The sequence below is a fragment of the Chroicocephalus ridibundus genome, chromosome 21 (assembly GCF_963924245.1).
Source record: "Chroicocephalus ridibundus chromosome 21, bChrRid1.1, whole genome shotgun sequence".
Taxonomy (NCBI): domain Eukaryota; kingdom Metazoa; phylum Chordata; class Aves; order Charadriiformes; family Laridae; genus Chroicocephalus; species Chroicocephalus ridibundus.
This window is the reverse complement of record NC_086304.1, coordinates 2,965,758-2,990,895: the sequence shown is the minus strand read 5'-3', so window position 1 is coordinate 2,990,895 and position 25,138 is coordinate 2,965,758. Positions and strand designations below refer to the sequence as shown.

At 71.5% G+C, this 25,138-nt stretch overlaps 6 protein-coding genes across 11 annotated transcripts; 4 read left to right on the top strand and 2 right to left on the bottom strand.

Annotated features, from left to right (window-relative positions):
* Window positions 1-13: 13 nt before the first annotated feature.
* TOMM40L (translocase of outer mitochondrial membrane 40 like) lies at window positions 14-4,812 on the bottom strand. Of its 3 annotated transcripts, none has more exons than XM_063357436.1 (9): window positions 4,375-4,799; window positions 2,759-2,826; window positions 2,578-2,670; window positions 1,469-1,570; window positions 1,251-1,356; window positions 1,003-1,125; window positions 802-878; window positions 590-692; window positions 14-505 (listed from the first exon to the last, which is right to left on the bottom strand). In XM_063357436.1, the coding sequence occupies exons 1-9, from the start codon at window positions 4,472-4,474 to the stop codon at window positions 366-368; spliced, it is 912 nt and encodes a 303-aa protein (XP_063213506.1). In that variant the 5' UTR covers window positions 4,475-4,799; the 3' UTR covers window positions 14-365. The 3 variants fall into 3 exon arrangements, with proteins under 3 accessions (XP_063213506.1, XP_063213508.1, XP_063213507.1); XM_063357437.1 differs by having other exon boundaries at window positions 344-505; window positions 1,003-1,099; window positions 4,375-4,812; XM_063357438.1 differs by lacking the exon at window positions 2,759-2,826 and having other exon boundaries at window positions 4,375-4,810.
* Window positions 4,813-5,891: 1,079 nt separating this feature from the next.
* On the top strand, window positions 5,892-6,939 carry LOC134525950 (apolipoprotein A-II-like). The gene is made up of 3 exons (XM_063357283.1): window positions 5,892-6,046; window positions 6,456-6,675; window positions 6,773-6,939. The coding sequence occupies exons 2-3, from the start codon at window positions 6,473-6,475 to the stop codon at window positions 6,888-6,890; spliced, it is 321 nt and encodes a 106-aa protein (XP_063213353.1). The 5' UTR covers window positions 5,892-6,046; window positions 6,456-6,472; the 3' UTR covers window positions 6,891-6,939.
* Window positions 6,940-7,210: 271 nt separating this feature from the next.
* On the top strand, window positions 7,211-9,016 carry UFC1 (ubiquitin-fold modifier conjugating enzyme 1). Its single transcript, XM_063357282.1, has 6 exons — window positions 7,211-7,390; window positions 8,108-8,175; window positions 8,333-8,396; window positions 8,510-8,586; window positions 8,691-8,781; window positions 8,901-9,016. Exons 1-6 carry the CDS (start codon window positions 7,268-7,270, stop codon window positions 8,970-8,972), a joined length of 495 nt encoding a protein of 164 aa, XP_063213352.1. The 5' UTR covers window positions 7,211-7,267; the 3' UTR covers window positions 8,973-9,016.
* Window positions 8,926-15,963, top strand: USP21 (ubiquitin specific peptidase 21). 3 transcript variants are annotated; one of them, XM_063357280.1, is made up of 14 exons: window positions 8,926-8,968; window positions 11,209-11,294; window positions 11,368-12,166; window positions 13,063-13,122; window positions 13,392-13,515; window positions 13,613-13,724; window positions 13,813-13,950; window positions 14,048-14,112; window positions 14,204-14,307; window positions 14,391-14,477; window positions 14,598-14,676; window positions 14,830-14,937; window positions 15,560-15,670; window positions 15,788-15,963. In XM_063357280.1, exons 3-14 carry the CDS (start codon window positions 11,393-11,395, stop codon window positions 15,949-15,951), a joined length of 1,926 nt encoding a protein of 641 aa, XP_063213350.1. In that variant the 5' UTR covers window positions 8,926-8,968; window positions 11,209-11,294; window positions 11,368-11,392; the 3' UTR covers window positions 15,952-15,963. The 3 variants fall into 3 exon arrangements, with proteins under 3 accessions (XP_063213350.1, XP_063213349.1, XP_063213351.1); XM_063357279.1 differs by lacking the exon at window positions 8,926-8,968 and adding an exon at window positions 9,388-9,463; XM_063357281.1 differs by lacking the exon at window positions 8,926-8,968 and adding an exon at window positions 9,388-9,463 and having other exon boundaries at window positions 15,556-15,670.
* Window positions 15,964-16,244: 281 nt separating this feature from the next.
* Window positions 16,245-21,029, top strand: PPOX (protoporphyrinogen oxidase). 2 transcript variants are annotated; one of them, XM_063357177.1, is made up of 12 exons: window positions 16,250-16,664; window positions 16,749-16,883; window positions 17,751-17,866; window positions 18,317-18,449; window positions 18,553-18,697; window positions 18,795-18,985; window positions 19,803-19,863; window positions 19,957-20,075; window positions 20,184-20,297; window positions 20,400-20,549; window positions 20,628-20,670; window positions 20,763-21,029. In XM_063357177.1, exons 1-12 carry the CDS (start codon window positions 16,578-16,580, stop codon window positions 20,897-20,899), a joined length of 1,431 nt encoding a protein of 476 aa, XP_063213247.1. In that variant the 5' UTR covers window positions 16,250-16,577; the 3' UTR covers window positions 20,900-21,029. The 2 variants fall into 2 exon arrangements, with proteins under 2 accessions (XP_063213248.1, XP_063213247.1); XM_063357178.1 differs by lacking the exons at window positions 18,795-18,985; window positions 19,803-19,863 and having other exon boundaries at window positions 16,245-16,664.
* Window positions 21,030-21,116: 87 nt separating this feature from the next.
* On the bottom strand, window positions 21,117-24,348 carry B4GALT3 (beta-1,4-galactosyltransferase 3). The gene is made up of 6 exons (XM_063357179.1): window positions 23,934-24,348; window positions 22,695-22,930; window positions 22,420-22,610; window positions 22,179-22,301; window positions 21,879-21,983; window positions 21,117-21,793 (listed from the first exon to the last, which is right to left on the bottom strand). The coding sequence occupies exons 1-6, from the start codon at window positions 24,187-24,189 to the stop codon at window positions 21,298-21,300; spliced, it is 1,407 nt and encodes a 468-aa protein (XP_063213249.1). The 5' UTR covers window positions 24,190-24,348; the 3' UTR covers window positions 21,117-21,297.
* Between the last annotated feature and the right edge of the window lie 790 nt (window positions 24,349-25,138).

Genomic DNA, 25,138 nt, shown 5'->3' with positions numbered 1-25,138 from the left:
GCACTTTACAGGCCAAAGTAAAGCTCCTTTATTTTTCCAGGCTCCGCGGCTGCGTGCGCCCGGAGGGAAGCGCGGTGCCGGGGCGAGGAGGGCGGCGCGGGCGAGCGCCGGCAGGGCAGGGGGGGGGCAGTCAGAACAACCCCCCCCCCCCCCCTCCTCAGCCCAAAGGTGCCAACGGCCACCCCACGCCGTCACACAGTGTCCCCCGGACGCCAGGGACACCCCCTCCCCGACCTCCGCGGGCTCCTTCCCCCCCGGCAGCGCGGTGCGAGAGCGGGGGCCCGGCCGGTGCCCCCCCCCCGGCGGCGCGGCGGCTCCCTGAGCAGGACGGTGGCACGTGCCAGCGGCCCCCCCGCCGCGGCCCCTCAGCCCACGATGACGCTGAAGCCGCAGTGGAAACGGTTCTTCCAGTGGTTGAGGAAGGCGCCCAGAGCCAGGGTGACGGGCAGGGGGGGCAGCTTCTTCTCCAGCACCCCCCCGACGCTCCAGTTACTGTCCAGGAGCCCTGCCGGGGGGGGGGGGGGGGACACACAGGGTCACGCCCGGCCAGCTCTGGGACTGCCGGGTGCCCCCACGGCTCCTCGCTCACCTCTGAAGACCATGTTGGCTTGCGGCAAGTTGAGCTGGTAGCCAAAGGCGAAGGTGGTGTCCTGCAGCCGCGTGTTGGCCTCCAGCTCCACCCCGACCTGCACCTGGCGGGGGCGGGGGGGCGGGTAGGGGCAACGTGAGGCCCTGAGGGTGGGGGGGGTAAAAGGGACCCACGGGGGACAGGGACGCGTGGGGGGGGACAGGGACGCTCACCTGCTCGTTGGCTCGGTGGTAGTAGCTGGCGTGGGCGCCGCCGTAGCCCACGTTCAGCGTCGCCACCCACTTCTGAGCTGGAAGAGAGATGCAAAACGGAGGGCGAGGGCAACCGGGGCGTCGCGTGTGTCCCCGTCCCCCGCTCAGGGTCTGGGTGGGACCCTTGGGGACGTGCCCGCCACCCCCCTGGCCCCCACCTACCCGTGTATTTGCCCGCCAGCGTGAGGATGGCACCTTCCTCCCCCGGCCGCCGGTGATAAACCATCTCCCCGCCCAGCACCAGGCGGGAGGTGACGCTCTGGAGAAAATGGGCCACCAGGATCACTGCGGGGACAGCACGGCCCTCAGCGCTCGGTGTGTCCCCCCCCCCGCCGCCTCACGCCGGGCCCGGTAGCTGTGGGGCGGAATCGGGGCTGGGGTAGGGGACGGGGAGGGACACCCCCGCTCACCGGACTCGCCGAGGAGGTCGGGGTTGCCCAGGGTGAGGGTGGCGGTGCAGTCGTCCCCCCGGTACTCGCCGTCGAATTGCCACGTGACAAATTTGGCTTGGTGCGTCTGCGAGGGGACGGGCAGCGCGGCGGGTCCTGCCACCGTCCTGGGGTGACGGAGACCCCCCCACACCCCCCGTACCCCCCGCACCCCGGGGTGCGCTCCCAGCCCGTCCCACCTGGAAGACGGCTTTGGTGCGGATGCGCTCGGCCAGGAGGTGCAGCACCTGGGCGTTGAGGCTGCCGCTGTTGTCCATGTCCCCAACCAGCGTGGGGAAGGCCTGGGGACAAGGAGGGGGGGGGGGGAGTCAGCGGAGGGGACGGTGACACCCCCTGTGCCTGGTTTGAGCTGCGGGCTGGGACCCCCCTCGCCCGGAGATAACTGTCACCCATCCTGGTGGCACCCCTGTGCCGCCCAACCACCCTCATTTCAGAGCCTCACGGCCACCCCGAGGCCACCCCCCATCCCAGAGCCACCCCAGGGCCACCCACCGTGGGCCACCCAAAGCCACCCACCATCCCAGGGCCGCCCTGAGGGCGCTCACTATCCCAGAGCCACCCCAGGACCACCCCGAGGCCACCCACCACGGGCCACCCCGAGGCCACCCAACATCCCGGGGCCACCCTGAGACCACCTTGAGGCCATCTACTGTCCCAAGGCCACCCCGAGGCCACCCACCATCCCAGGGCCACCCCAAGGCCACTCGCCATCCCAGCGTCACCTCAAGGCCACCCACCACCCCAGGACCACCATGGTCACCCTGACGCCACCCACCATCCTAAGGCCACCCCAAGACACCCCAAGGCCACCCACCACCCCAGGGCCACCCTGAGACCACCCTGCCACCATCTACTGTTCCAAGGCCACCCTGAGGCCACCCATCACCCCACGGCCACCACGAGGCCACCCCCCATCCCAGAGCCACCCCAGGGCCACCCACTGTGGGCCACCCAAAGCCACCCACCAACCCAGGGCCGCCCTGAGGGCACTCACTATCCCAGAGCCACCCCAGGACCACCCTGAGGCCACCCCCCATCCTGGGGCCACCCTGAGACCACCTTCAGGCCATCTACTGTCCCAAGGCCACCCCAAGACACCCCAAGGCCACCCACCACCCCAGGGCCACCCTGAGACCACCCTGCCACCATCTACTGTCCCAAGGCCACCCTGAGGCTACCCATCACCCCACGGCCACCTCGAGGCCACCCCCCATCCCAGAGCCACCCCGGGACCACCTCAAGGCCACCAACCGTCCCAGGGCCACCGTGGGCCACCCCGGGGTCTCACCTCGGTGGGGCTGAGCTGCCGGTCGCCCACGAAGGTGGCGTTGAAGTGGTAGCTGGAGAGGCCGAGGGTGCTCATGTGCACCGCGTGCGTCACCTGCGGGGACAGCCCCTCAGCAGGGGGGACGAGGGGTGGCAGTGCCCCCACCCCCCGCCCCCAGCGCGTCCCCCTGTGTCCCCCCGACCTGGAAGTGGCTGCTCAGCATCTTGTTGACGATCAGCTTCACTCCCTCCATCTGCTGTGGGAAAACCTCTGGGAGACACGGCGGGGAGATGAGGGGGGCCACCACTGCCACCCCCCAGAGCCACCGCTGCCACCGTGTCCCCCCCCCCCCCCGAGCCACCGCTGCCACCTCCCAGAGCCACCGCTGCCACCGTGTCCCCCCCCCAGAGCCACCGCTGCCACCCCCCGGAGCCACCGCTGCCACCGTGTCCCCCCCCCGGAGCCACCGCTGCCACCCCCCGGAGCCACCACTGCCACCGTGACCCCCCAAAGAGCCACCACTGCCACCCCCCGGAGCCACCGCTGCCACCGTGTTCCCCCCCAGAGCCACCGCTGCCACCCCCCAGAGCCACCGCTGCCACCGTGTCCCCCCCCCCATGCCACTGCTGCCACCGTGTCTCCCCCCAGAGCCACCGCTGCCACCTCCCGGAGCCACCGCTGCCACCGTGACCCCCCAAAGAGCCACCGCTGCCACCCCCCGGAGCCACCACTGCCACCGTGTCCCCCCCGCAGAGCCACCGCTGCCACCCCCCGGAACCACGGCTGCCACCGTGTCCCCCCCCAGAGCCACCGCTGCCACCCCCCGGAGCCACCGCTGCCACCATGTTCCCCCCCGGAGCCACCGCTGCCACCCCCCGGAGCCACCGCTGCCACCGTGTCCCCCCCCAGAGCCACCGCTGCCACCCCCCGGAGCCACCGCTGCCACCGTGTCCCCCCCAGAGCCACCGCTGCCACTGTGTCCCCCCCAGAGCCACCGCTGCCACTGTGTCCCCCCCCCAAGAGCCACCGCTGCCACCCCCCGGAGCCACCACTGCCACCGTGACCCCCCAAAGAGCCACCGCTGCCACCGTGTCCCCCCCCAGAGCCACCACTGCCACCCCCCGGAGGCACCGCTGCCACCCCGCCCTGGGCCAGTCCCCCGGTGCCACCCCACCTCTCCCAGGGCCACCCCCAGGCCACTCCCCCCCGTCACCCCTGTGCCCCCCAGCACCAGCCTGTCCCCCGGCACCGCCGGGACCCCCCACTGCTGCCGGGGCAAGCGAGGGACCGGCCCCGCTGTGTGTCCCCGGTCCTGGTAACCCCCACCCCGGTGCCCCCCCCCCCGACCCTGGTGACCCCCCCCCGTCGGCCCGCTGTCACCTCCGACACCAATGTTCCCGCAAACTGGAGTCCCCACCAGCCCGGTGCCACCCCCGCCGGTCCCGGTGCCCCCTCCCGGCCCCGGTACCCCCAGCCTCGGTGACCCCCCCCCCCCGGCCCGGTGTCCCCCCAGCCCCAATGTCCCTGCAAACCGGTGTCCCCATCACGCCAGTGCCACCCCCGGTCCCGGAGTCCCCTCCCGACCCCGGTATCCCCACCAGCCGCGGTGCCACCCCCGACCCCGGTGTCCCCAGCCCCGGTGCCACCCCCGACCCCGGTGCTCCCTCTCGACCCCGGTGTCCCCTCAGCCCCGGTGTCCCCCCGGCCCCAGTGTCCCCAGCCCCGGTGTCCCCTCAGCCCCGGTGTCCCGCCTACTCCGTGTCCCCAGCCCCGGTGCCCCCCTCGGTCCCGTGACCCCCGGTGCCCCCCCGTCCCCACCTTTGCACTGCCGGTGCAACTCATCAAAGCTGCCGGGACTACCGAGCGGCTCCCCCCGACGCGGGGCGCGGGGAGCGGCGGGACCCAGCACGTTGCCCATGTCCCGGCCCGGCCTTACGGCCGCCCGCCCCCCCCGTCCCCGCCGGGCGCCGCCATCGCGGCCGCGGGCGCCGCCGCCGCCGCCGCCGGAAGCGGCTTCTCGAGGCCGCGCCCGCGCGAGGCCGCCGCCGCCATGACGGGCACGGGCAGCGCTGGCCGCCCATTGGCTGAGCCCGCGGGGGGGCGGGCCAGCGCCGGAACGTGCTCCTCTGGAAACCCAGACCCGCGCTGCGACGTTCCGGGGCTCTCGCGTTCCGGCCCCGGGCCCCCGCGTCCTGAGGGTCCCCCCCTGTGTCCCGTGTCCCCTCCGCGTCCCGTGTGTCCCCATGTCCTCCCTGTTCCCGTCACCCCCTGTCCCTCCGTCTCCCGTCATCCACCCCCTCCATGTCCCGTTCCTCCCATGCCCCCTCTGTCCCCCTCCCCATGTTCCTGGATCCCCTGGCTGTGTCCCAATTCCCTCCTACGTCCCCCACCATGTCCCCTCTCTGTGTCCCCCCATGTCCCTTCCCTGTGTCCCCACGACATCCCGTCTCCCCGCCATCTCCCCCTCCCTCTGTCCCCTCCTTGTCCTGCATCTCCACTCCCATGTCCCCCTCCTTGCCCCATGTCCCTGTCCCATGTCCCTCCCTGTCCCTGTCCCTGTCCCCTGCTGCCGTCACCAGCAGCTTTCCTGGAAAAGGGCTTAGAGGGGAAGGGGCCCCGGTGGCCCCACAGGTGACCCGGGGGACAACGAGTTTTTGTCCCCGGTGCCACCCAGGTGCCCTTTGGCCGCGTGTCCCCAGACAGTGCCGGCACTGGCCCCCAGCCCGGCCCCACGGCGGGGTGTCCCCAGGGTCTGTGTCCATCCCCCCCCCCGCCTGCCCCATGGGTGCCCCCTCCGGGACCCCGCGCTGAGTCACGGCGTCACGTTGGCGGCCGAGGGTCAGCGATAAGGCGGGCGACGACCTTCGCCCCACGGCAGCCGGTGGTGACCGGGGCGGGCCGGGGTGTGCAGCCCCCGGGGTGGCCCTGCCGAGCCGGGACCCCAGGGTGCGGCGGCCACCGGAACCCCGGGACGGGGCAGAGGGGCTGCGGTGGGGGGACCCTGGGGGTCCCGTGGGGTCACAGCCCCAACACGCCGTGGGGCCACACGCCTCACAGGGACACTGCGTGCCACGGGGCCACCACTGGCCGTAGGGCTCCAACGTGCCACAGGGCAACTGTGTACCTCCAGAGCACGAACGTGCCATGGGGTTACCACGTGCCACAGCGCCACTGCGTGCCATGGGGCAACCCCCACTGTGGCAGCCCTGGCCCCCAGGACCCCCCCACAGCCCAAACCCCTTTGTCACCCACTGCCCAGGGCCACGGGGCGTTGGGGACGCAGGGACAGGACCCGGGGTGTGGGGCCAGCCCCGGTGAGGATGAGGAGGGGCCGTCCCCCGCAGCGACCCTTACCCCCGCCATGTTTACCCAGGTGGTGGCGGGGGCCGGCACGGCCCCCCCCAAGACCAGGGGCGGGAGCTGGCCCTGGGGGATATAAGCAGCCCCCGAGGGGGCACCCACAGCCCCACACCCCCAGAGTCCTGCTCAGGTGAGCGGCAGACGGCACCCAGCGCCCGGGCAGGAGGGGGGTGTGGGGCAGGGATGGGGCAGGAGGGGGCTGCAGGGCAGGAGGGGGCCGTGGGGCAGGAGGGGGCCGTGGGGCAGGGATGGAGCAGGATGGGGCTGTGGGGCGGGGGGTGCTATGGGGTGGGATGGGGCAGGAGGGGGCTGCGGAGCAAGACAGGGCTGCAGGGCAGGGATGGGGCTGTGGGGCAGGAGGGGGCCGTGGGGCAGGAAGGGGACTGAGGTTCACGGGTGGGACGGGGCAGGGCTGGGGCAGGAGGGGGGAGAGTGGGGCAGCCGCGGGGGAGGGCTGGGGCGGGGGAAGGGGCTGTGGGGCAGGAGGGGCCAGCAGAGCCATGGGTCGGGCTGTCGGCCGCTGACCCCGTCCCCCGCAGCCCCCAGCCCCGCCGAGATGAAGGTGCTGGCGGCCGCCCTGGTGCTGCTCTGCGCCGGCTGCCTGCAGGCCGCCATGGTGAGGCGGCAGGCCCCGGAGGAGGAGCCCGTCCCGCCGCCCGTCGACGACTTCTTCACCCGCCATTTCCAGTCCTTCTCCGACTTCGTCACCAAGGACCTGCCCCAGAGGCTGCAGGCCCAGGAGCTGCGCAGCCAGGCCGAGTACGGGGCGGGGGGGGACGGACACAAGGGATGGGGGGGGGGGAACGACGACAACGGACGCCCCTCGGCCTCCCCTTACCATCCTCCTCTCCCCCAGGGCCTACCTGGACCGGGCTAACAAGCAGCTGACGCCGCTGGCCCAGGAGCTGCGCACCAACGTCGTCGGCTTCTTCTCCTCCCTGCTGGACCTGGGCAAGGCCGAGGGGCAGCCCTGAGCCCTGCCGTGGCGGGCCCCCCCCCGTGACAATAAAGCCCTGGAGCTGCCACTGTGTCCCTGGTGCTGTGTGGGGTCGAGGGGGGGGGGGGGATGGGGACGGGACACGGGGGACACCCCCCGGGGAGGGATGAGTGCGGCTGAGACCCGACAAAACTCATCTCTGCCAGCACCAAAGATGGAGGCGCCGCGGCGGCGTCGCGCCCTGCCCGTGACCGTAGTAAAGATGGCGGCGCCACCCACACCACCACCACACACCCCCCCCCCGTCACCGTCACCGTCGCTGTCGCGTCACGCCCCTAAGCAAGATGGCGGCGCCTCCGTCGGCGTCACTTCCGCCCCCGGCCAAGATGGCCGGCTTCCGGCGGCGGCGGGGCGATGGCGGATGAGGCGGCGCGGCGGGCGGTGGCGGAGCTGCCGCTGCTGCGGACGGCGGCGGGGCCGCGGGACCGGGAGGGCTGGGCGCCGCGGCTGAAGGAGGAGTACCGCGCCCTCATACAGGTGCGCCCGTACCGGGACCCGCCGGCACCTCCGGATCGCTCCCCGGGCCCTCGCCGCTTCCCCTCCCGGTTCCTCCCACACTTCTCCCTCCCCCGTTTCAACCCCCGGTTGCCCTTCCCGGTCCGTCCCCCGGTTCCCTTCCAGGTCCATCCCCCGGTTCCGCGGTTCGTCCCCCGGTCTCTTCCCGCCGCCTCGGTTCACCCCCCAGTCCGTCCCCCCGCCCCGGTCCGGTCCCCGCTCACCCCCGGTCCGTCCCCCGGTTCCCCATCCTGTTCCCTCTCCGGTCCCCTTCGCGGTTCGTCCCCCGGTCTCTCCCTGCCGCCTCGGTTCACCCCCAGTCCGTCCCCGCTCACCCCCGGTTCTCCTTCTGTCCCGTCCCCCGGTTCCCGGTCGCCTTCCCGCTCCGTCCCCCGGTTCCCCGTCCCGTCCCCCCTCTGGTCCCCTTCGCGGTTCGTCCCCCGGTCTCTCTCCCCAGCCTCGGTTCACCCCCCGGTCCCCGCTGTCCCTCCATTCCCCTCCCGTCCCGTTCCCGGTCCATCCCCCGGTCCCTTTCCCGATCCGTCTCCCGGTTCCCTTCCTGCATCCCGGTCCCCTTCCAGGTTCCCCTGCTGTCCCGTCCCCTCTCTGGTCCCGGTCCCCTTCGCGGTTCACCCCCCCGCAGTCTGTGTGTGTGTCCCCCCCCCCGGTCCCCGCTCACCCCCGTCCCCCCCCCGGCAGTACGTGGAGAACAACAAACGCGCCGATAACGACTGGTTCCGCCTGGAGTCCAACGCCGAGGGCACCCGGTGGGTGAGCGGGGACGACGTGGCGGGGGGGGGGGACAACGGACACGGGACCGGGCCTCCCCCCCCCACCCCACCCCGGAGACGCTCCGGTGTCCGCTGGGGGGGTCCCGGGACTGAGGGGCCGGCGGGGGCCGGGCCCTCCCGCCATGTGCCGCAGGTGGTTCGGGAAATGCTGGTACGTCCACGAGCTGCTCAAGTACGAGTTCGCCATCGAGTTTGAGGTGAGGAGGGGGGGGGGGGGGGTGGGGGGGGGGGGCAGCCGGGGGGGGTGTGTGGGGCTGCTGACCCCCATGTCTGTGTCTGTCCCGTCCATGTGTCGTGTCCCCCGCCCCAGATCCCGGTGACCTACCCCGCCACCGCCCCCGAGATCGCCATCCCCGAGCTGGATGGGAAGACGGCCAAGATGTACAGGTGTGTGTGTGGGGGGGAGGAATCTGGGGGGGGGGGAAATGTGTCCCTGGGGGGGTCGGGGGGGGGGTCTGATGGCTCCCCCCCCCCCCCACTTCTCCCTGCAGGGGTGGCAAAATCTGCCTGAGCGACCACTTCAAGCCTCTCTGGGCCAGGAACGTCCCCAAATTCGGCTTGGCCCATCTGATGGCGCTGGGGGTGAGTCGGGGGGGGGGGGCGGGGGTGTCTCCATGGCGGGGGGGGGGGTGTGTGTGTCCGTGTGTCCCCACGGGGGTGGGGGGGTGTCCCCGTGGGTCGCTCACCCCCTGTTTCCGCAGCTGGGCCCCTGGCTGGCCGTGGAGATCCCGGACCTCGTGGCCAAAGGCATCATCCAGCACAAGGAGAAGTGAGCGATGGCGGCCGGGGGGGGGGGGTTGGGGGCTAATGGGGGGGGTGCTGCCCCCCTCCATGGGAGGTGTCACACCCCCCCCCCCCAGCTGCTCCCCCCACCCCCCCCATCCTGCTTTGCTGCTGCCCCCCAATAAACTCTTCATTCCCCGCCTGCTGCTCTGGGGGTTCCTCGGGGGGGGGGTCTTGCCCCCCCCCCCAGCCCTCGGGGCTCCGACCTTGTCGTGACGCTTCCACAGAGGACGCTGTCGCTTTAAGAAGACGTGGCGCGGCGGCCCCTTTAAGAGCGGGGGGTGGTGGGGGGGGAGGACGCCGCTCGGTTTCCATGGTGACGCGGTGCGTCACGCGTAGGGTGGGGGGGGGGGGGCGCGGCGCGGCGGCGGCGCGTGCGCGGCGTGAGGCGCGAGGCCGGGCGGGGGCGGGGCCTGGGGCGGGGAGGAGCAAAGATGGCGGCGGGCGGTGCGGGAATTGTTGCCATGGCGGCCCGCGGGAGGTGCGGCGGGAGGGGGGGGCCCGGCGGGGGCGGGGGGCACCGGCGACACCGGAGGAGGGGGGGGGGGGGGGGGGGACACGGGGAGGGGGGAGGGAGGGTCGAGGCGGGGAGGGGTTTTGCGGGGCCCGGGGGGAGGAGCAGGCAGCGAGGCCTGGTGGGGGGGACAGCGGAAAGGTTCCCCCCCCCCTACCCCGCCCCGGTACCGGGCAGGGGCTGGGACACGGAGGGGGGTACCACGGCCCCGGGAGGGGCGGGGAATGGGTGCTGTGAGGTGGGGGAGAGCAGAGCAGGGGACAGTGGCCCGGTGGGATGGGGGGGGCGGGGACGGGGACAGGCAGGAGGTGGGGGGGGGACACAAGGCGGAGGATGGGGACAGGCAGGGGATGGCGGGGACGGGGCTGGGAGGGGCAGGTAGGAGATGGAAGGGGACAGAGATGGGGGGACAGGGCTGGGCGGGGGGGGTGACAGGTAGGAGTTGGGGACACGGACGGGGGGACAGGTAGGAGACGGGGGGCAGAGGAGATTGGGGGGACAGGTAGGAGATGGGGGGGACAAGACTGGGGGGGACAGGTAGGAGATGAGAGGGGTTGGAGATCTGGGGGGGACAGGTAGGAGCTGGGAGGGGACAGGAGATTGGGGGGACAGGTAGGAGATGGGGGGGATGTAGATTGGGGGGGACAGGTAGGAAAGTGGGGGGGACAGGGCTGAGGGGGGCCAGGTAGGAGCTGGAAGGGGACGGAGAGGGAGGGGACAGGAGGTTGGGGGGACAGGTAGGCGATGGCAGGGACAGGGGTGGGGGGGACACGTAGGAGATGGGAGGGGATGGAGATTGGGGGGGACAGGTCTGGTGGGGGGGACAGGTAGGAGATGGGGGGGACAGGAGATTGAGGGGACGGGTACAAGATGGGGACAGGGCTGGGGGGGGACGGGCAGGAGATGGAAGAGGATGGAGATGGGGGGGACAGGTAGGAGATTGGGGGGGACGGGGCTGGGAGGGGACAGGTCTGGGGGGGGACAGGTAGGAGATGGGGGGACAGGGTTGGGAGGGGACAGGTCTGGGGGGGGACAGGTAGGAGATGGGGGGACAGGGTTGGGAGGGGACAGGTCTGGGGGGGGACAGGTAGGAGATGGGGGGGAGAGGGCGGGGGACAGGCAAGGCAGGGGGCGATGGGGACAGGTAGGGGACGGGGACAGGTAGGGTCCTCCATATCCTTATGGAGGGGGACGTGGCGGGCAGGGGGAGGCAGGGGACAGTGGCCAGGTGGGCCATGGGGCTGGGGGGCCATTGCCATCGGCACGGCTGACCCCCGCGGGGCCCTTCCCCTCCTGCTGGCAGCTCGCGGCTCTGGCCGTGCCACAGCCCCCGCGGCTGCACCGCGGCCATCGTCCCCCCGGAGCCGCTCTCTGGGGACAGCCATCGCCACCCAGCACCGGCGGCCTCGCCGTGGGGCCTGCACCATCCCCCCCGCTGCCGGGTGCCCCCATGGCGCAGGAGCCGGGAGATGGCTGCCCCCCCCAGCCGGCTGTACCGCTGCTCCGGGCAGTGTTTTGGTAGAACCCGGAGCGGGTGGGTGGGAAGCACCTGCTCCCGGTGGTGCCGAGCACCCCCGCGAGTCACCCGCCGGCTCGGGGAGCGCGGCACGGCACTTGCCTCCCGTTGGTGAGGGGGACCGTGGGGTCTCGCCGGGGCCGTGCTGTCCCCCGGTTCCGTCCGGTGACCTGGAGCATCTCTCCTTGTGCTGCAGGGCCCCCGCCGACGGGACTCTCTGTCCGGCCGCTTGCCGCGGGGGGCTGTGATCGGTGCTGGCGGGAGGAGGCGCGGCGAAGAGAGGTGGGTGCGTGCCCCGGTGTCCCCACGCACCGTCCTGGTGCCACCGGCATCAACCTCCTCCCTCTTCCTGCAGGGCTTCCCTCTCGGCCGTCCCCACCATGCCCCAAGCCTCGGAGCACCGCGTCAGCCGGGCCAGGGACCACGCCGTCGTCACCTCCCAACCCAAGGCTGCTGCCAAGCTGCCCAGTGGCCACCGGGCCCTCAGCCAGGAGCGCCATGCCACCGCCCTGGCCTCCGCCGCCGCCAACGGGCTCTCCCCGGCACCCAAACTTCGCCTCCTCCCGCCCCGGCCCAGCACAATGGAGGACCGCGGCAAGAAGCTGGAGCTGGAGCGGGGTCGGGCCTCCAAACGGGGGGAAGCTCTCTGTGTCTCGGCGTGTCGGCGGGGGCCCGTGAAGGCAGACCACGCGGTGCGGGTGCCCGGTTCTCCGCAGGCGGGTGCGGTGCCGGGCAGCGCCTCCTTCTCCCTGCCCGCCGGGGCCTCGCTGGCGGAACGTCGGCGGAGCAACCTGGCCCGTTCCAAATCCATCAGCATCGGGGACCTGAGCCAGGGCGGTGGCGGCGGCAGCGGCGGCCGCGCCGAGGACGTGGCGACGGTGCTGAGCCGGCTGGTGCTGAGGGACTGCGGCCACCAGCTGAGCGCCGGCTCGCTGGCTCTCAGGAGGAGCTCCTCTCTCCGGAGGGTCAACGTCTCCCCGGGGCTGGACGGGAAGCCGTCCGCCCCGCTGCTCTCCGTCCGCCCCGAGGGCTGCCCCCGGACTCGTACTGCCCCCGACCCCACGTATGCCCACAGCCCCGACGTCCCGGCGCCCGGCAGCCCGCCCCTGGGCAGAGCCCCGGCACCCGGCAGGACCGAGGAGAAGGCGGCAGCTGTAAGAGCTCCAGGATTTGTCCCTGGCGCGGGGCAGCGGCTTCGGGTGACGCCCCCAGGGTGGGACGGGGATGGTGGTCTCACCTCTCCCCGCTCCGTTCCTCCTCGGGGACTCCCGCTGCGAAAGGCTGGCGTCCCCTCGGTGCTGGGGGGGGGGCCGTGCCCGTTTCCGCATCCGCCTTCTCCCCGCGGAGCAGCCAGGCCCTGTCCTCCACTTGCCCCGGGCCACGTGTGGGGATTAGGTGCCCTGAAATCCCGGGGCCGTCCCTGCGCCGGTGGGGGACGGGGACACGGTTTGGACCCCCGCGGTGCGTCGCCTCACCGGTGGCAAAGGGCTGTCCCCCGTTCCCCCCGAGCCGCCCCGCTCCCCGCGACGCTCTCCCGCACCCCACCGCTGCGGCACGGGGCAGGCGGCTGTGTTTGCCTCCGCTCCCCGTTCTCCGGCCGCCCGCTGTCCCCCCGAGGTGGCTCTCCTGCTAATTAATCCCCCCGAGATGAGCCTCCAGCAAGGCCCAGAATAGCCAGGGGAAATCGGATCAGCTAATGAGCTGTGGCTTAGAGAGGCGAAGGGAACCCGGCAACACCGGTGCGGCAGCGCCATCCCGCCGGCCGGGCGGTGCCGGAGCCGTGCCGGAGCCATGCCGGGGCTGCAGGGAGCCACCTTGGTGGAGCTCCCCCGCAAGCTGCACCGCACCCTGCTCACCAAACGGGAGCTGCAGGGCCGCGGCACCGACATCTCCGAGTCGGTGGTCCACACGGCCGTCATGGGGCTGCTGCTCGTCAGCGGCGAGGTGAAGCCTCCGCGGCCGTTGGTCCGTCTGTGGGGAGCCGAGGGGCGGCCGGAGGGGTTTGCGGCTTGGGGACGGGTCTCACTCCTCTCCCTTTGCGTCCCCGCAGACCCATCACACCCTGCTGCTGGGCTCGGGCCACGTCGGCCTCAGGAACCTGGGCAACACGGTAAGTGCCTGCGTCCCCGCGTCCCCCGAGCCCTCCCGTCCCTCCGTCCTGGGTGTGGAAGGGACCCGGGGTCCCCCTGGCTTGTAGCGGCCGTGACGAAGCAGTTCCCTCCCGCTGTGACCGGGGCGTCCCCAGGGATCCCCCAGCCCCTCGGGGGTCCCCGTGGCACAGACAGGGGTGTGAGGCGACGGTGGGGGACAAGCCGAGGCCCGGTGGCCCCCCCCCAGCCTCCGCAGGGCATCACGGCGTCCCCGCCGTTCTCCTGGCAGTGCTTCATGAACGCCGTGCTGCAGTGCCTGAGCAGCACCAAACCGCTGCGGGACTATTGCCTGCGCCGGGACTTCCAGCAGGAGCAGCCCCCCGGCCCCCGCGCCCCCCAGGAACTCACTGAAGGTGGGACAGGAGGCCCCCCCACCGATAATCTCCCCCCCACCCCGCCCCAGCTCTTACATAAACCCGCTGACACCCGGCTTGTCCCTTGTCCCCGCAGCCTTCGCCGACGTCATTGCCGCCCTCTGGCACCCCGACTCCTCCGAGGCCGTCAACCCCGGGCGCTTCAAGGCCATCTTTCAGAAATACGTCCCCTCCTTCACCGGATACAGGTGAGGCTTTCCTCCCCCGACCCCCCACCCCCGCCACCGCCCCCCCTCCCCGGCTCCCGGAGGGTGCGAGGGCTCCGTCCCGCCGCAGTCAGCAGGACGCCCAGGAGTTCCTCAAGTTCTTCATGGACCGGCTGCACGTGGAGATCAACCGCAAGGGCCGCAGGACCCCCAGCATCCTCTCGGACGCCCGGCGCACCCCCGTGCTGGAGGACCCCGAGACGCTGAGGTGAGGCGGGGGGGGGAAAAGGGGTCCCCGGGGCGGGGGGGAGCGGGGTGGCCGGTGGAGGGGGACGCAGCCCCGACCCCCCTACCTTTCCCCGCAGCGATGATGAACGCGCCAACCAGATGTGGAAGCGATACCTGGAGAGGGAGGACAGCAAGATTGTGGGTGAGCGCTGCCGGGTGACCCCCCCCCGGACCCCCCAGTCCCCTCGGAGCGTCCCTCTCTGTCCGGCCTCACCCCCCTGCCTCTACCCCAGACCTCTTCGTGGGACAGCTGAAGAGCTGCCTCAAGTGCCAGGCGTGCGGCTACCGCTCCACCACCTTCGAGGTCTTCTGCGATCTCTCCCTGCCCATCCCAAAGGTAGGGACGAGGCAGAGCCCTCCCCGTCCCACCCAGTCCCCCCCCGCCCCCCCAGCCCCCCGCCTGACCCTCTCCCCCTGCAGAAAAGCTTTGCCGGCGGCAAGGTCTCGCTTCACGACTGCTTCAGCCTCTTCACCAAGGAAGAGGAGCTGGACTCGGAGAACGCCCCGGTAAGAGGTTGGGGATGGAGGGGGGAGCTCGGTGCCCCCCCGGCTCGGTACCCCCCCGGCTCGGTACCCCCCTGGCTCAGCGCCCCCGGCTCCCTCTCACCGTTTCCGTGCCACCGGCAGGTCTGCGACAAGTGCCGGCAGCGGACGCGGAGCACAAAGAAGTTGACCATCCAGCGCTTCCCCCGCATCCTGGTGCTCCGTATCCTTTGGGGAGCGATGGGTGGGGGGCCTGGGGGAAAGTCCCCGAGACCCCCGGAGCTGCCGGGGCTCGGGGTGGGGGGTGTCCTGGGGGGCGGGGGGGGGGGCCACCTCTCCATGTGCTTGTGTCCGTGTTTCCCTTGACGCTGGCCAGACTTGAACCGGTTCTCCACCACCCGCTACTCCATCAAGAAGTGCTCCGTCTTCGTGGACTTCCCCCTGCAGCAGCTCAACCTGCGGGAGTTCGCCAGCGAGAAGGCGGGTGAGAAATGCCGGGGGGGGGCGGGGGGGCACACGGGGGAAGGGACAGGGGGAACTCGTCCGGGGGATGCTGTGGGGGGGACAGGGCCGGGGGGATGCCGTGGGGGGACGCTGTGGCGGGGCGGGGGGGATTGCCGTGGGGGAAATGCATCAGGGGGATGCCGGGGTGGGGGACATGCTGGGGGGACACCGTGGGGAGGGAGTGGGGGGGGGGAACGTATTGGGTGGATGCCGTGGGGGGGACAGGGCGGGAAGGACGCGTCAGGGGGATGCCACGGGGGGGATGGGGTGGGGGGAATGCTGTGGGAGGGACAGGGATGGGGGGACACTGTTGGGGGGACAGGGGTGGGAAGACGCATCGGGGGGGACACCGTCAGGGACACGGGGCAGGGGGGGGGAATGTATCAGGGGGACGCTGTGGGGGGGACGCGTTCATAGGGATGCCGTGAGGGGGACGGGGGGATGCTATGGGGGCGCAGGGGGAATGCGTCGAGGGGACGCTGAGGGGGGGGCCAGGGTGGGGGGAATGTGTCAGGGGGATGCTGGGGGGGGGGGGGGGGGGGACGGGGGATGGGAGGGAAGGAGTCAGGGGGATGCTGAGCTGGGCCTCCCCCCACAGGCAGCCCCGTCTACAGCCTCTACGCCCTCTGCAACCACTCGGGCAGCGTCCACTATGGGCACTACACGGCCTTCTGCCGGGACCCGGCCGGCTGGCGCGTCTACAACGACTCCCGGTAGGTGCCCCCCGACCCCGTCACCCGCCCCCCCCGCCTCTCCCGGGCCCCAGCGCCCCCTGCCCCGTGCCCATCCGTGGCGGCGGGGGCTGAGGGTGCTGCCGGGTGCTGCCGCAGCGTCTCGCCCATCAGCGAGAACCAGGTCCCGTCCAGCGAGGGCTACGTCCTCTTCTACGAGCTGGAGGAGCCCCCCGGCAGGAGGCCCTGACCTGTCCCCCCCCCCTGCGGCGAGGGCCTGCACGGAGTCCGCGCTGCCCCGGGGCGGGGGCTTTTGTCAATAAATTTACTATAAAAAAAAGAAAAAAAGAAAAAAAAAAAAAAAGAAGAAGAAAAAAACTATCCCAAAACCTCGAAAAGCCGAAGTTTGGAGGGGGGAAGGGGCTGGGGCTTGGGGGGGCGGGGCTAAGGGCAGAAGAGGGCGTGGCTACGGGGTAAGGGGGCGGAGCTACGGAGAAGGCGGGGTTACGGGGAAGGGGCGGGGCTAGGTCAAAGAAGGTGGAGCTGCGGCTAAGGGGCGGGGCTATGGTAAGGGGGCGGAGCTTGCTGGTGTTGAGACGTGATGGGATAGGTTGGTTTTAAGGGCGGGGCTAATGTGAGGGCGGGGCTTACCGGGACTGGCTTCCCTTGAGGGGCGGGGCTAGCAGAAGAGGGGGCGTGGCGTACTCAGTGAGGGGCGTGGCCTACAGCTGATAGGCTGGTGAGCCGAGCGGGCGGGGCTTGGAGAGGGGGCGGGGCGCGCTGCCGCTGGTTCCGGGGGGGGTGGTGCCGGCACCTGTCCGTCAGGGTCCGGCGTCCTGCCATTGGCTCTCCACCTCCTTAGCTCCGCCCTCCGCCCCGGCAGCGGCGGGAAGGGGCGGGCCCGGTGCCGGTGCCCCGCGTTCAGTCCGGCCGAGCCCCCGCTCCCTCCATGCCGCCCACCGTGGCCGTCGTGGGGGGCGGTATCAGCGGCCTGGCCGCCTGCTACCACCTGGCCCGCAGCCCCCGCCCGCCCAAGGTGAGCCGGGACCGTGTCCGGGGGAGGGGGGGGGGACGGGGACGGGGACCGTCGGTGTCCCCGGGGTGACGGCCGTGTCCCCAGGTGCTGCTGCTGGAGGCCGGCGCCCGCTTCGGGGGGTGGCTGCAGAGCACCCGCGCCCCCGACGGGGCCGTGTTCGAGCACGGGCCGCGGGGCATCCGCCCCGGGGGGGCGGCGGGCACCGACACCCTGCACATGGTACGGGGCGGGGGGGTGGGGGGGGAGGTGGCGGAGGGGTCCCAGGGTGCCGGAGTCCGGGGAGGGCGTCCCAGGGTGCGAGATTGGGTCGGGGGGGGGGGGGGGTGTCCCGGGGTGGATCCCGGGGTCCCAGGGTGCGGGGGTCCGGGGGGGGGGGCGTGGGGCTGGCTGCAGGGGGCCGAAGGGTGTCTGGGTGCTGGGGGACAGGGGTCCCGGGGTGGGTGCCGGGGTCCTTGTGGGTGTAAGGGGCTGGGGGTCTCTGGGGTGGGTGCCGGGGTCCTTGTGGGGGTCCCTGGGTGTCTGCTTGTGTCGGGGGGTGGGGGGGGGGCGGGGGGATGTCGCTGGATGGATCCCGAGGTCCTGGGGGTCCCTGGGGCCACAAGGGCATGGGGGGCCCTGGGTGCAGGGGTCCGGGGGGCCCTGGAGCTGTCTGCAGGGTGCTGGAGGGTCTCTGGGTGCTGGGGAACAGGGGTCCCTGGGTGGGTGTAAGGGGCTGGGGGTCCCTGGGTGGGTCCTGGAATTCCTTGTGGGGGTCCCTGGGTGGGTGCCGGGGTCGCTGGGGTGGGTGCAAGGGGCTGAGGGTCTCTGGGTGGGTCCCGGAATTCCTTTTGGGGGGCCCCTGGGTGGGTACAGGGGTCTTTGTGGGGGTCCCTGGGTGGGTGTAACGGGCTGGGGGGCCCCTGGGTGGGTACTGGGGTCCTTGTGGGGGTCCCTGGGGTGGGTGCAAGGGCTGAGGGTGTTTGGGGTGGGTGCCAGGATACAGAGGGCTCCCTGGGTGGACGCAGGGTGCCCTGGCTTGCCACGGGGGTGTCGGGGTCTCGCCGAGGCTGCCCCATGCCCGTCCCATGCCCCCCCTGCCCCCCCCAGGTCTCTGAGCTCGGCCTGGAGGGTGACATCCTTCCCGTCCCCGGGGACCACCCGGCTTCCAGGAATCGCTTCCTCTATGTCAGGGGGGCCCTGCACAAACTGCCATCGGGCTTGGGGTAGGTGGACACAGAGGGCCACCGAGGGTTCCAAAAAAACCCAAAATCCAACCCAAAAAAAACCCCAAAATCCAACCCCCCCCAAAAATCCAACTCCAAAATGCAACCCAAAAAAATCCAACCCAAAAATTCCAACCCAAAATCCAACACCCCCCCCGCAAAAAAAAAAAGAAAAATCCAACCCGAAAAATCCAACCTGAAAATCCAACTCAAACCCTCCCAAAATCCAACCCCAAAAATCCCACCCCAAAAACCTCAAAATAATTCAACCCCCAAAACCCCCAAATCCAACTCAAAGAAAAACCCCCAAAAAATCCAGCCCTGAAAAATCCAACTCAAAAAAAAAAAAACAAAACCAAAACCAAAACACAACAACCCCGAAAAATCCAACCCCCCCAAAAAAATCCAACCCCAAAAATTCCAAGCCCTGAGCCCTCGGTGGCCCCCCAGGGCCTTGCTGCGGCCGGTGTCCCCCTTCTCGCAGGCGCTGCTGTGGAGCGGGGTGCGGGACCTGCTGGCACCGGCCGGGACGGAGCCCGACGAGAGCGTCCACGCCTTCGTTCATCGCCGTTTCGGCCGGGAGGTGGGCGCCGATAACGCCGGCGGGGGGGGTTTATCGGTACCCGTCACTCCGCGGGCGGGGACCCATCTCACCCTCCCCGCGCCCTCGTCCCCTCTCGCCGTAGGTGGCCGACATCGCCGTGGACAGTTTGTGCCGGGGGGTTTTCGCCGGGGATTGTCGGGCGCTGAGTATCCGTTCCTGCTTCCCCGCGCTTTTCCAAGCGGAACGGCGACGGCGCTCCGTCCTGCTGGGGATGGCGCTGGGCTCCGGTGAGCGCCGCGCTTCGGGACGGGGGACACGCACACACACAAAACCCCCCACCACCACCACCTCGGTGCCACCGCTACGTGTCATTGTCACCCGCAGGGAAGGAGCGCGGGGCCGAGTCGGGGCTGAGCCGCCGGGCGCGGGCCGAGCGCTGGAGCCAGTGGTCGCTGCGGGGGGGGATGCAGACCCTGCCCGAGGCTTTGGTGGCGTTTCTGCGCCCCCGCGGCGTCGAGCTGCGGTGCCACGCGCCCCTGCGCCGCCTGCGCCCACGGCCCGACGGCCGATGGCAGGTAGGGCCCTGGGCTGAGGCGGGGGGGGGCCAGGATACCCCGGTCCCCTTCCCAGTGCCCCACCATTGCTCTCCTTTCCGCCCACCCCATCACGCTCCCCCCATTGCCCTCTTTTTTCCCCCCATCGCCCTCCTCTTTTTTCCCCCCATCGCCCTCCTCTTTTTTCCCCCCATCGCCCTCCTCTTCCTTTCCCCATCTCCCCCCATCACCCTCCTTTCCCCCCTCTTTCCCCCCCTTCCCCCTCCATCGCCCTCCTTTCCCCCCTCTTTTCCCCCCCATCGCCCTCCTTTCCCCCCATCGCCCTCCTCTTCCTCTCCCCATCTCCCCCCATCGCCTTCCTTTCCCCCCCCCATCGCCTTCCTTCCCCCCCCATCGCCTTCCTTCCCCCCCCATCGCCTTCCTTTCCCCCCCCATCGCCTTCCTTCCCCCCCCATCGCCTTCCTTTCCCCCCCCCATCGCCTTCCTTCCCCCCCCATCGCCTTCCTTTCCCCCCCCCATCGCCTTCCTTCCCCCCCCATCGCCTTCCTTTCCCCCCCCCATCGCCTTCCTTCCCCCCCCATCGCCTTCCTTTCCCCCCCCCATCGCCTTCCTTTCCCCCCCCCATCGCCTTCCTTCCCCCCCCATCGCCTTCCTTCCCCCCCCCATCGCCTTCCTTTCCCCCCCCCATCGCCTTCCTTTCCCCCCCCCATCGCCTTCCTTTCCCCCCCCCATCGCCTTCCTTTCCCCCCCCCATCACTCTCTTCCCCCCCATCGTGCTCCTTTCCCCCTCCCCATCATTTTCCTCTCCCCCTATCGCTCTCCTCTTCCCCCCCCCCAGCTCACCCTACCCGACGGCACCCTGACGGCTGACCACGTCATCAGCGCCCTCCCAGCCGCAGGTAGGGGGGGGGTGGTGGTGGTGGTGGGGGGGGGGGGTGCCCTGGGGGCAGGGAGGACGAGGTGACCCCCCCCAACACCCCTTCTCCTCCCAGCCCTGGCTGAGGTGCTGCCGGAGGAGGCCGAGCCGCTGGCGCGGGAGCTGCGCCGCATCCCGGCCGTGTCGGTGGCCGTGGTGAACCTGCAGTACCAGGGCGTCACGTTGCCCGTCACGGTGAGGGGGTGTCCCTGACACCTGCGATGTGTCTGTGTGTGTGTCCCCCCGCCCCCCCCCAGCACCCAGGGGCATCCCCATCCCGCTCACGCCGCTGCTCCTGCCCAGGGTTTCGGGCACTTGGTGCCCTCCTCCGAGGACGCTTCCCTCCTGGGCATCGTCTACGACTCGGTGGCCTTCCCCGAGCACGACGGCACGGGAGCCGGCTCCGTGCGGCTGACGGTGAGCGACCGGGGATGGAGGGTCGGGGAAGGGGGGGGGGCACAGACAAGGATGACCCGGGGCCTGGTAGTGGGGGCTCACGGTGCCACCGGTGCCGCGCAGGTGATGCTGGGAGGCGCCTGGTTCGGGCAGAGCTTCGGGGACCCGGCCTCGGCGTCACCGTCGCTGTTGCTGCAGCGGGCGCAGGCGGCCGCGCGCGACCAGCTGGGCCTGGAGCCCCCCCCGACACGCTCCATCCTCAGGGTGCACCAGGTGGGTGACGGCGCCACGGGTTTTGGGGGCGGGGGGGGGTGTCCCACGGGGCTCACCAGCTTCTCCCCCCTCCCCTAGGCCTGCATCCCCCAGTACACGCTGGGCCACTGGCAGCGCACAGGTAAGGGGTGGGGGGTGGGGGGAGGAGGGTGTCTCCTGGCCCCCCCTCCCCGCCCCCCCAGCATCGCCCACCGGCCGTCCCCGTCCCCGCAGAGCGCATCGGCCGGTTCCTGGCGGAGCGGCGCCTGCCCCTCAGCCTCATCGGAGCCTCCTACGCCGGCGTCTCCGTCAACGACTGCATCGCCAGCGCCAAAGCGGCCGTGGGGCAGCTGCTGGGGGGGCTGCGCTGAGCCCCAGCGTCCCCCCCCCCGTGGCAGTAGGACAAAGTGTTGGTTGTTTTTTTTTTTTTTTTTTAATTGAAAAACCCTTATAAAGGTCCAGGGAGCGGCTCATAAATAGAATAAATAACCGTGTGCCGGCGGCGCAGCCTGCGACCAGCCTCAGGCACCCGCAGCCTGTGGGGAGATGGAGCCAGGCGAGCCCCCCGGCTCTCCCCCCACCCCTTCCCGGGGGTGCCCCCCAAAAACAGGCACCGGCCCCGCGGCTAGCAGCTCCCCTGCGGTAGCCCCCAGGGCTTGCTGCTCCCCCCAGTCTCTCCAGCGAGGCCACAGAGTGACCAGCCCGGCTGCGGCTCCCAGTGCTGGGTTCTGGTAAGCACAGTCCATGCCGGGGCCGCAGCGGCCACCGGCTAGTGGCCACCCTGTGGCAGGCTCTGGTTGTCCCCACGGGCAGGCAGGGCACCCATCTCCTGTGCCACAGCCACGCTGACGCTGCTCCCTGGGTGGGCATCGCCGGCCCCGGCAGCCTCGGGGCTGCGTTGGGTGATCCCCGGTGCCGGCGGGGAGCCGGTGGCGCCCCGGGTGCCGTTACCCGCCTGCGGCTGCTGCCCAGCGGCCGTGGGCAACCGGGGGGACAGGGCCAGCCCCTGCTCCCCCCACCCCGCAGCGTCCCGGGGCAGCTTGCGCAGCATCTCCTCTCGGAAGAGGCTGCTGCTGCTGCGGTACCTCTGGCCCTCGTGGCCCGGCACCGGCCCCCGGCGGCCCCGGCCGGCTCGAGGGTCCGTACCGATGTCCACCGTGAGGTTGGTGTAGAGCGGGTGGAGGTGCTTGGCCAACAGCGTGTACGTGAGGGAGTTCATCCCGTCCTGCGTCCACATCCGCTGCGTGCGGATCAGCAGGTCGAACCTGGAAGGGACGAGGGGAGCGTCAGCGCCGAGCCCCCCGCTGGCTCGCCCCCCCCCCCCCCCAGCCCCCCCGCTGGCCCCCCAACCTGTGGGGGTTCTCCTCGTTGCCTTTGTCGCTCTTGTGTTTCACCATCTTGTAGTGGCCGATGGAGACGGGCGGGCGGGTGATCTTCATGCCGGCCAGGCGCACCCTGCGGACGAGCCCCCGCGTCACCGAGGGCGTGGGGACACCGTCCGCGTCCCCCCCCCCCCCCCCCGCCCCCAGTGCGGCGGCAACAGCCCCCACACGTTTGTCCTGCACGGTGCTGCCGTCCCACGGCAGGTGCCTCCCGGTGGGACACAAACGTGGGTAACGGGGAGAGCGGCAGGTCCCCACGACGTCCTACCTGGTGGCGATGTCATCGTCCTCGCCGCCCCAGCCCCAGTACTCGTTGGGGAAACCATTGATCTTCATATACTGGTCGGGGGTGAGAGCTGAGACCCCCCCGAAGTACTGGGGGTAGGGCAGGCTGCGAGAGAAGGGGCAGAGGCTGAGCCGGGGCCAGTCCCAGTCCCGGTCCCAGTCCCGGTCCCAGTCCCGGTCCCCTCGCTCCTGGCTCTCCCCCAACCGCCGCCGCGGTCACCCACCTGTATCCGAATTTATTCATGGCGATGGAGACGTGTTTGGGGTTCCAGGGGTCGCAGGTGTAGAGGTTGTGGTCGTTCTCGGGGATGAGGTCGACGTCGTGGAGGAAGAGACAGTCCCACTCCTCGTCCTTCAGCGCCTCCTTCACCCCCACGTTCAGCAGCTTGGCCCGGTTGAAGGTGGAGTTGCCGGCCTGGGGAAGTGGGGAGGGGCGAGCCGGTTGGCAACGGTGGCCCCCACGAAGCCCGGTGAAGCCCCCGGCACCCACCGGCCTCACCTGGTGCACGACGTAGATGCCGTACTGCAGCTGCTGGCGCTGCAGGAAGGGGTGCAGGTAGTAGAGGAGGTGGCCCAGGTGGGTCTCGCGGTTGCGGTGGGGGATGATGACGGCGGTGCGGGACCGGGCTTCGCAGGTGGAGGGTTGGTACCGGCCGCCCTCCTCCACCGCCGGGTTCTTCGCCTGGATCTGCTCCAGCGTGGGCACCCGGCTGAAGCTCACCGTCAGCGGGCCGACTGCGGGAAGCAGGGTGTGGGGGGGGAGGCGGGGACGGCACCCATGGCGGGGTGCGGGTCCCCCCCTGCCCTGAGATGGGGGGGAGCCTGCCCGGACCGGCTCTGCCTGTCCGGCGGGTCAGTCGGGGCTGGACGCCGTGGGGCCGGTTCTTGCCCTGAGGGGGGGACCAGTCCTTGCCGGGTTTGGGGGGGGGGGGGGGGGCGGGGGGGCAAGTTTCTGTCCCAGGAGTCTGGTTCTTCCCCCGCGAGGGGCCCATTTCTCGCTCTGGGGGAGCCGGTTCTTCCCCTGGGGGAGGGAGGCTGGTTTTTGCCCCGGGGGCGGTGGTGGGGGGGTGGGGTTAGGTTCTCGCCCCAAGAGGGCCAGTGGTTCTTCCCCCCGGGGGGGGGGGCCCGGTTTTTGCCCCGGTTCTTCCCCCAGAGGGGGCCTGGTTTCTGCATCCGGGAGTTTGGTTCTTCCCCGGGGGCGGGGGGGGGGGGACAACACTTCTTTCCCTGGGGAAGATCCTGGTTCTTGCTCCGAGGGGGAGCCCGTTCTTCCCCCGGGTGGAGGCCGATTTTTGCCCCGGGGGGGGGGTGTGTGTGGGGGTGGGGGGCAGGTTCTCACCCCCCAAGAGGGCCAGTGGTTCTTTCCCCGGGGGGGGGGTGGTTCTTTCCCTGGGGAAGATCCTGGTTCTTGCTCCGAGGGGGAGCCTGGTTTTTGCCCCGGGGCGGGGCGGGGGGGGGGGGGAGGCAGGATCTCGCCCGAGGAGGGCCAGTGGTTCTTCCCCCCCCACCCCGGGAGGGCCCGGTTCTTCCTCCGGGGTGGAGCCGCTTCCTGCCCCGGGAGTCCGGTTCTTTCCCTGGGGGAGACGCCGGTTCTCGCCTCCGAGGGGGAGCCGGTTCCTCCCCCGGCGTTGGGGGCCGGCCTCTGCCCCGACACCTCCGGGCCCCCCCACACCCCCCACACCCCCGGGAGCCACCAGAGCCGGTTGCCGCCCCCCCCCCCCCCCCGCCAACCACTCACCGAGGAAGGGCGACCTCTCGGGGCAGAAGGGGAGGGGCTGCGCGGGGTCGGGGCGGGCGGCCCGGCGGGGCAGGAGCCGGCTGAGGTTGGCGTAGACGTCGTGGGTGCGGGTGTAATCGAAGACGGGGCCGGCGGCGCGGCCGAAGAGGGAGGTGAGGTTCCGGAACCCCCCCAAGGAGAAATAAGCGACGAAAGCGAACTGGCAGCCCACCAACAGGGCCAGGCTGCAAGGCCGCTCCAGCAACCGCCGCAGCATGGCGGGGCGGCGGGCGGCGCCCGGATCACCGGGGAGCGGCGGCGGGGCCGGGCCGCATGGCGGGGGGGCTGCGGGGAAGGCTCGGGGGGGAGCCCCGGGCCCGGCCGGTACCTGAGGGCGGCGGGAGCGCCTCAACCCCGCCCGGCCGCCGCCGCCATCTTGGAAGGCAGAGCGAGAAGGAGCGGGGCGTGCTGACGCGGCGGGGGCGCGCTGACGTGGCGAGGGCGTGGCCACCACGACGTGGAAGTCCTTAAAGGGGCCGCGCTGAGGCGGGGAAGCCCAGGGCGGCCAGCGCGCTGGTGGTGGGGCGAGGGAAGGGGCTAGCGGAGGTGGCTAGCGGAGGGGGTGAGGGCAAGGCGTGGTTTTCCATCCTGGCGCCGTCTCCGGGGGCGACACCCCACGACGTTCGGGGTTTTGGGCGGCCGGTGGGGCAGCGGTCCGAGGCCTCCGTGGCCGGGAAAGCCCCGTGGCCCGCGGGCCGGCGCGGAAACGGTTCACGGAATCACGGAATCCCAGACTGGCCGGGGTCGGAAGGGCCCTCTGGAGATCGCCCAGTCCCACCCCCTGCCAGAGCGGGGTCACCCAGAGCAGGTGGCACAGGAACGCGTCCGGGGGCGGTTGGATGTCACCGGAGACGGAGACCCCACCACCTCTCTGGGCAGCCTGGGCCAGGGCTCTGCCGCCCTCAAAAGTCAAGAAGTTCCTCCTGGCGTTGAGATGGAACTTCCCACGGTCGAGCCGTTCCCTGAAACCCAAAGCAGTGGAGAGGGGAGATATCGCTTCACGCGACGTCGGGCGCCAGGGGGGAAAACCCCCCAATCCGGCGCCCCCCGGCCAGCGATATTCCCCCATTATTTGCGCACGGAACATTCTCGTTATTCCGCCTGCCCCATCCGTAACTCCACCCAGGCCGACGTGTTCGACGGCGAGCCGCGTCGCCGCGCCGCAG

What these genes read in the sequence shown, in the direction of transcription:
- TOMM40L (XM_063357437.1), bottom strand. Translation starts at nt 4,801, where the DNA reads ATGGGGACACACGGGACGCGGAGGGGACACGGGACACAGGGGGGGACC. An exon ending in GGCAGCTCAGCCCCACCGAG is followed by an intron (nt 1,571 to 2,577) that starts GTGAGACCCCGG and finishes CCTTGTCCCCAG; the next exon opens with GCCTTCCCCACGCTGGTTGG. An exon ending in ACCACCGAGCCAACGAGCAG is followed by an intron (nt 693 to 801) that starts GTGAGCGTCCCT and finishes CGCCCCCGCCAG; the next exon opens with GTGCAGGTCGGGGTGGAGCT.
- LOC134525950 (XM_063357283.1), top strand. Translation starts at nt 6,473, where the DNA reads ATGAAGGTGCTGGCGGCCGCCCTGGTGCTGCTCTGCGCCGGCTGCCTG. An exon ending in GAGCTGCGCAGCCAGGCCGA is followed by an intron (nt 6,676 to 6,772) that starts GTACGGGGCGGG and finishes CCTCTCCCCCAG; the next exon opens with GGCCTACCTGGACCGGGCTA.
- UFC1 (XM_063357282.1), top strand. Translation starts at nt 7,268, where the DNA reads ATGGCGGATGAGGCGGCGCGGCGGGCGGTGGCGGAGCTGCCGCTGCTG. An exon ending in AGTACCGCGCCCTCATACAG is followed by an intron (nt 7,391 to 8,107) that starts GTGCGCCCGTAC and finishes CCCCCCCGGCAG; the next exon opens with TACGTGGAGAACAACAAACG. An exon ending in AAGACGGCCAAGATGTACAG is followed by an intron (nt 8,587 to 8,690) that starts GTGTGTGTGTGG and finishes TTCTCCCTGCAG; the next exon opens with GGGTGGCAAAATCTGCCTGA.
- USP21 (XM_063357280.1), top strand. Translation starts at nt 11,393, where the DNA reads ATGCCCCAAGCCTCGGAGCACCGCGTCAGCCGGGCCAGGGACCACGCC. An exon ending in TGGACTCGGAGAACGCCCCG is followed by an intron (nt 14,478 to 14,597) that starts GTAAGAGGTTGG and finishes TGCCACCGGCAG; the next exon opens with GTCTGCGACAAGTGCCGGCA. An exon ending in CCCCCGCATCCTGGTGCTCC is followed by an intron (nt 14,677 to 14,829) that starts GTATCCTTTGGG and finishes GACGCTGGCCAG; the next exon opens with ACTTGAACCGGTTCTCCACC.
- PPOX (XM_063357177.1), top strand. Translation starts at nt 16,578, where the DNA reads ATGCCGCCCACCGTGGCCGTCGTGGGGGGCGGTATCAGCGGCCTGGCC. An exon ending in AAACTGCCATCGGGCTTGGG is followed by an intron (nt 17,867 to 18,316) that starts GTAGGTGGACAC and finishes GTGGCCCCCCAG; the next exon opens with GGCCTTGCTGCGGCCGGTGT. An exon ending in CCATCCTCAGGGTGCACCAG is followed by an intron (nt 20,550 to 20,627) that starts GTGGGTGACGGC and finishes CCCCTCCCCTAG; the next exon opens with GCCTGCATCCCCCAGTACAC.
- B4GALT3 (XM_063357179.1), bottom strand. Translation starts at nt 24,189, where the DNA reads ATGCTGCGGCGGTTGCTGGAGCGGCCTTGCAGCCTGGCCCTGTTGGTG. An exon ending in ATGAATAAATTCGGATACAG is followed by an intron (nt 22,302 to 22,419) that starts GTGGGTGACCGC and finishes CTTCTCTCGCAG; the next exon opens with CCTGCCCTACCCCCAGTACT. An exon ending in AACGAGGAGAACCCCCACAG is followed by an intron (nt 21,794 to 21,878) that starts GTTGGGGGGCCA and finishes CGTCCCTTCCAG; the next exon opens with GTTCGACCTGCTGATCCGCA.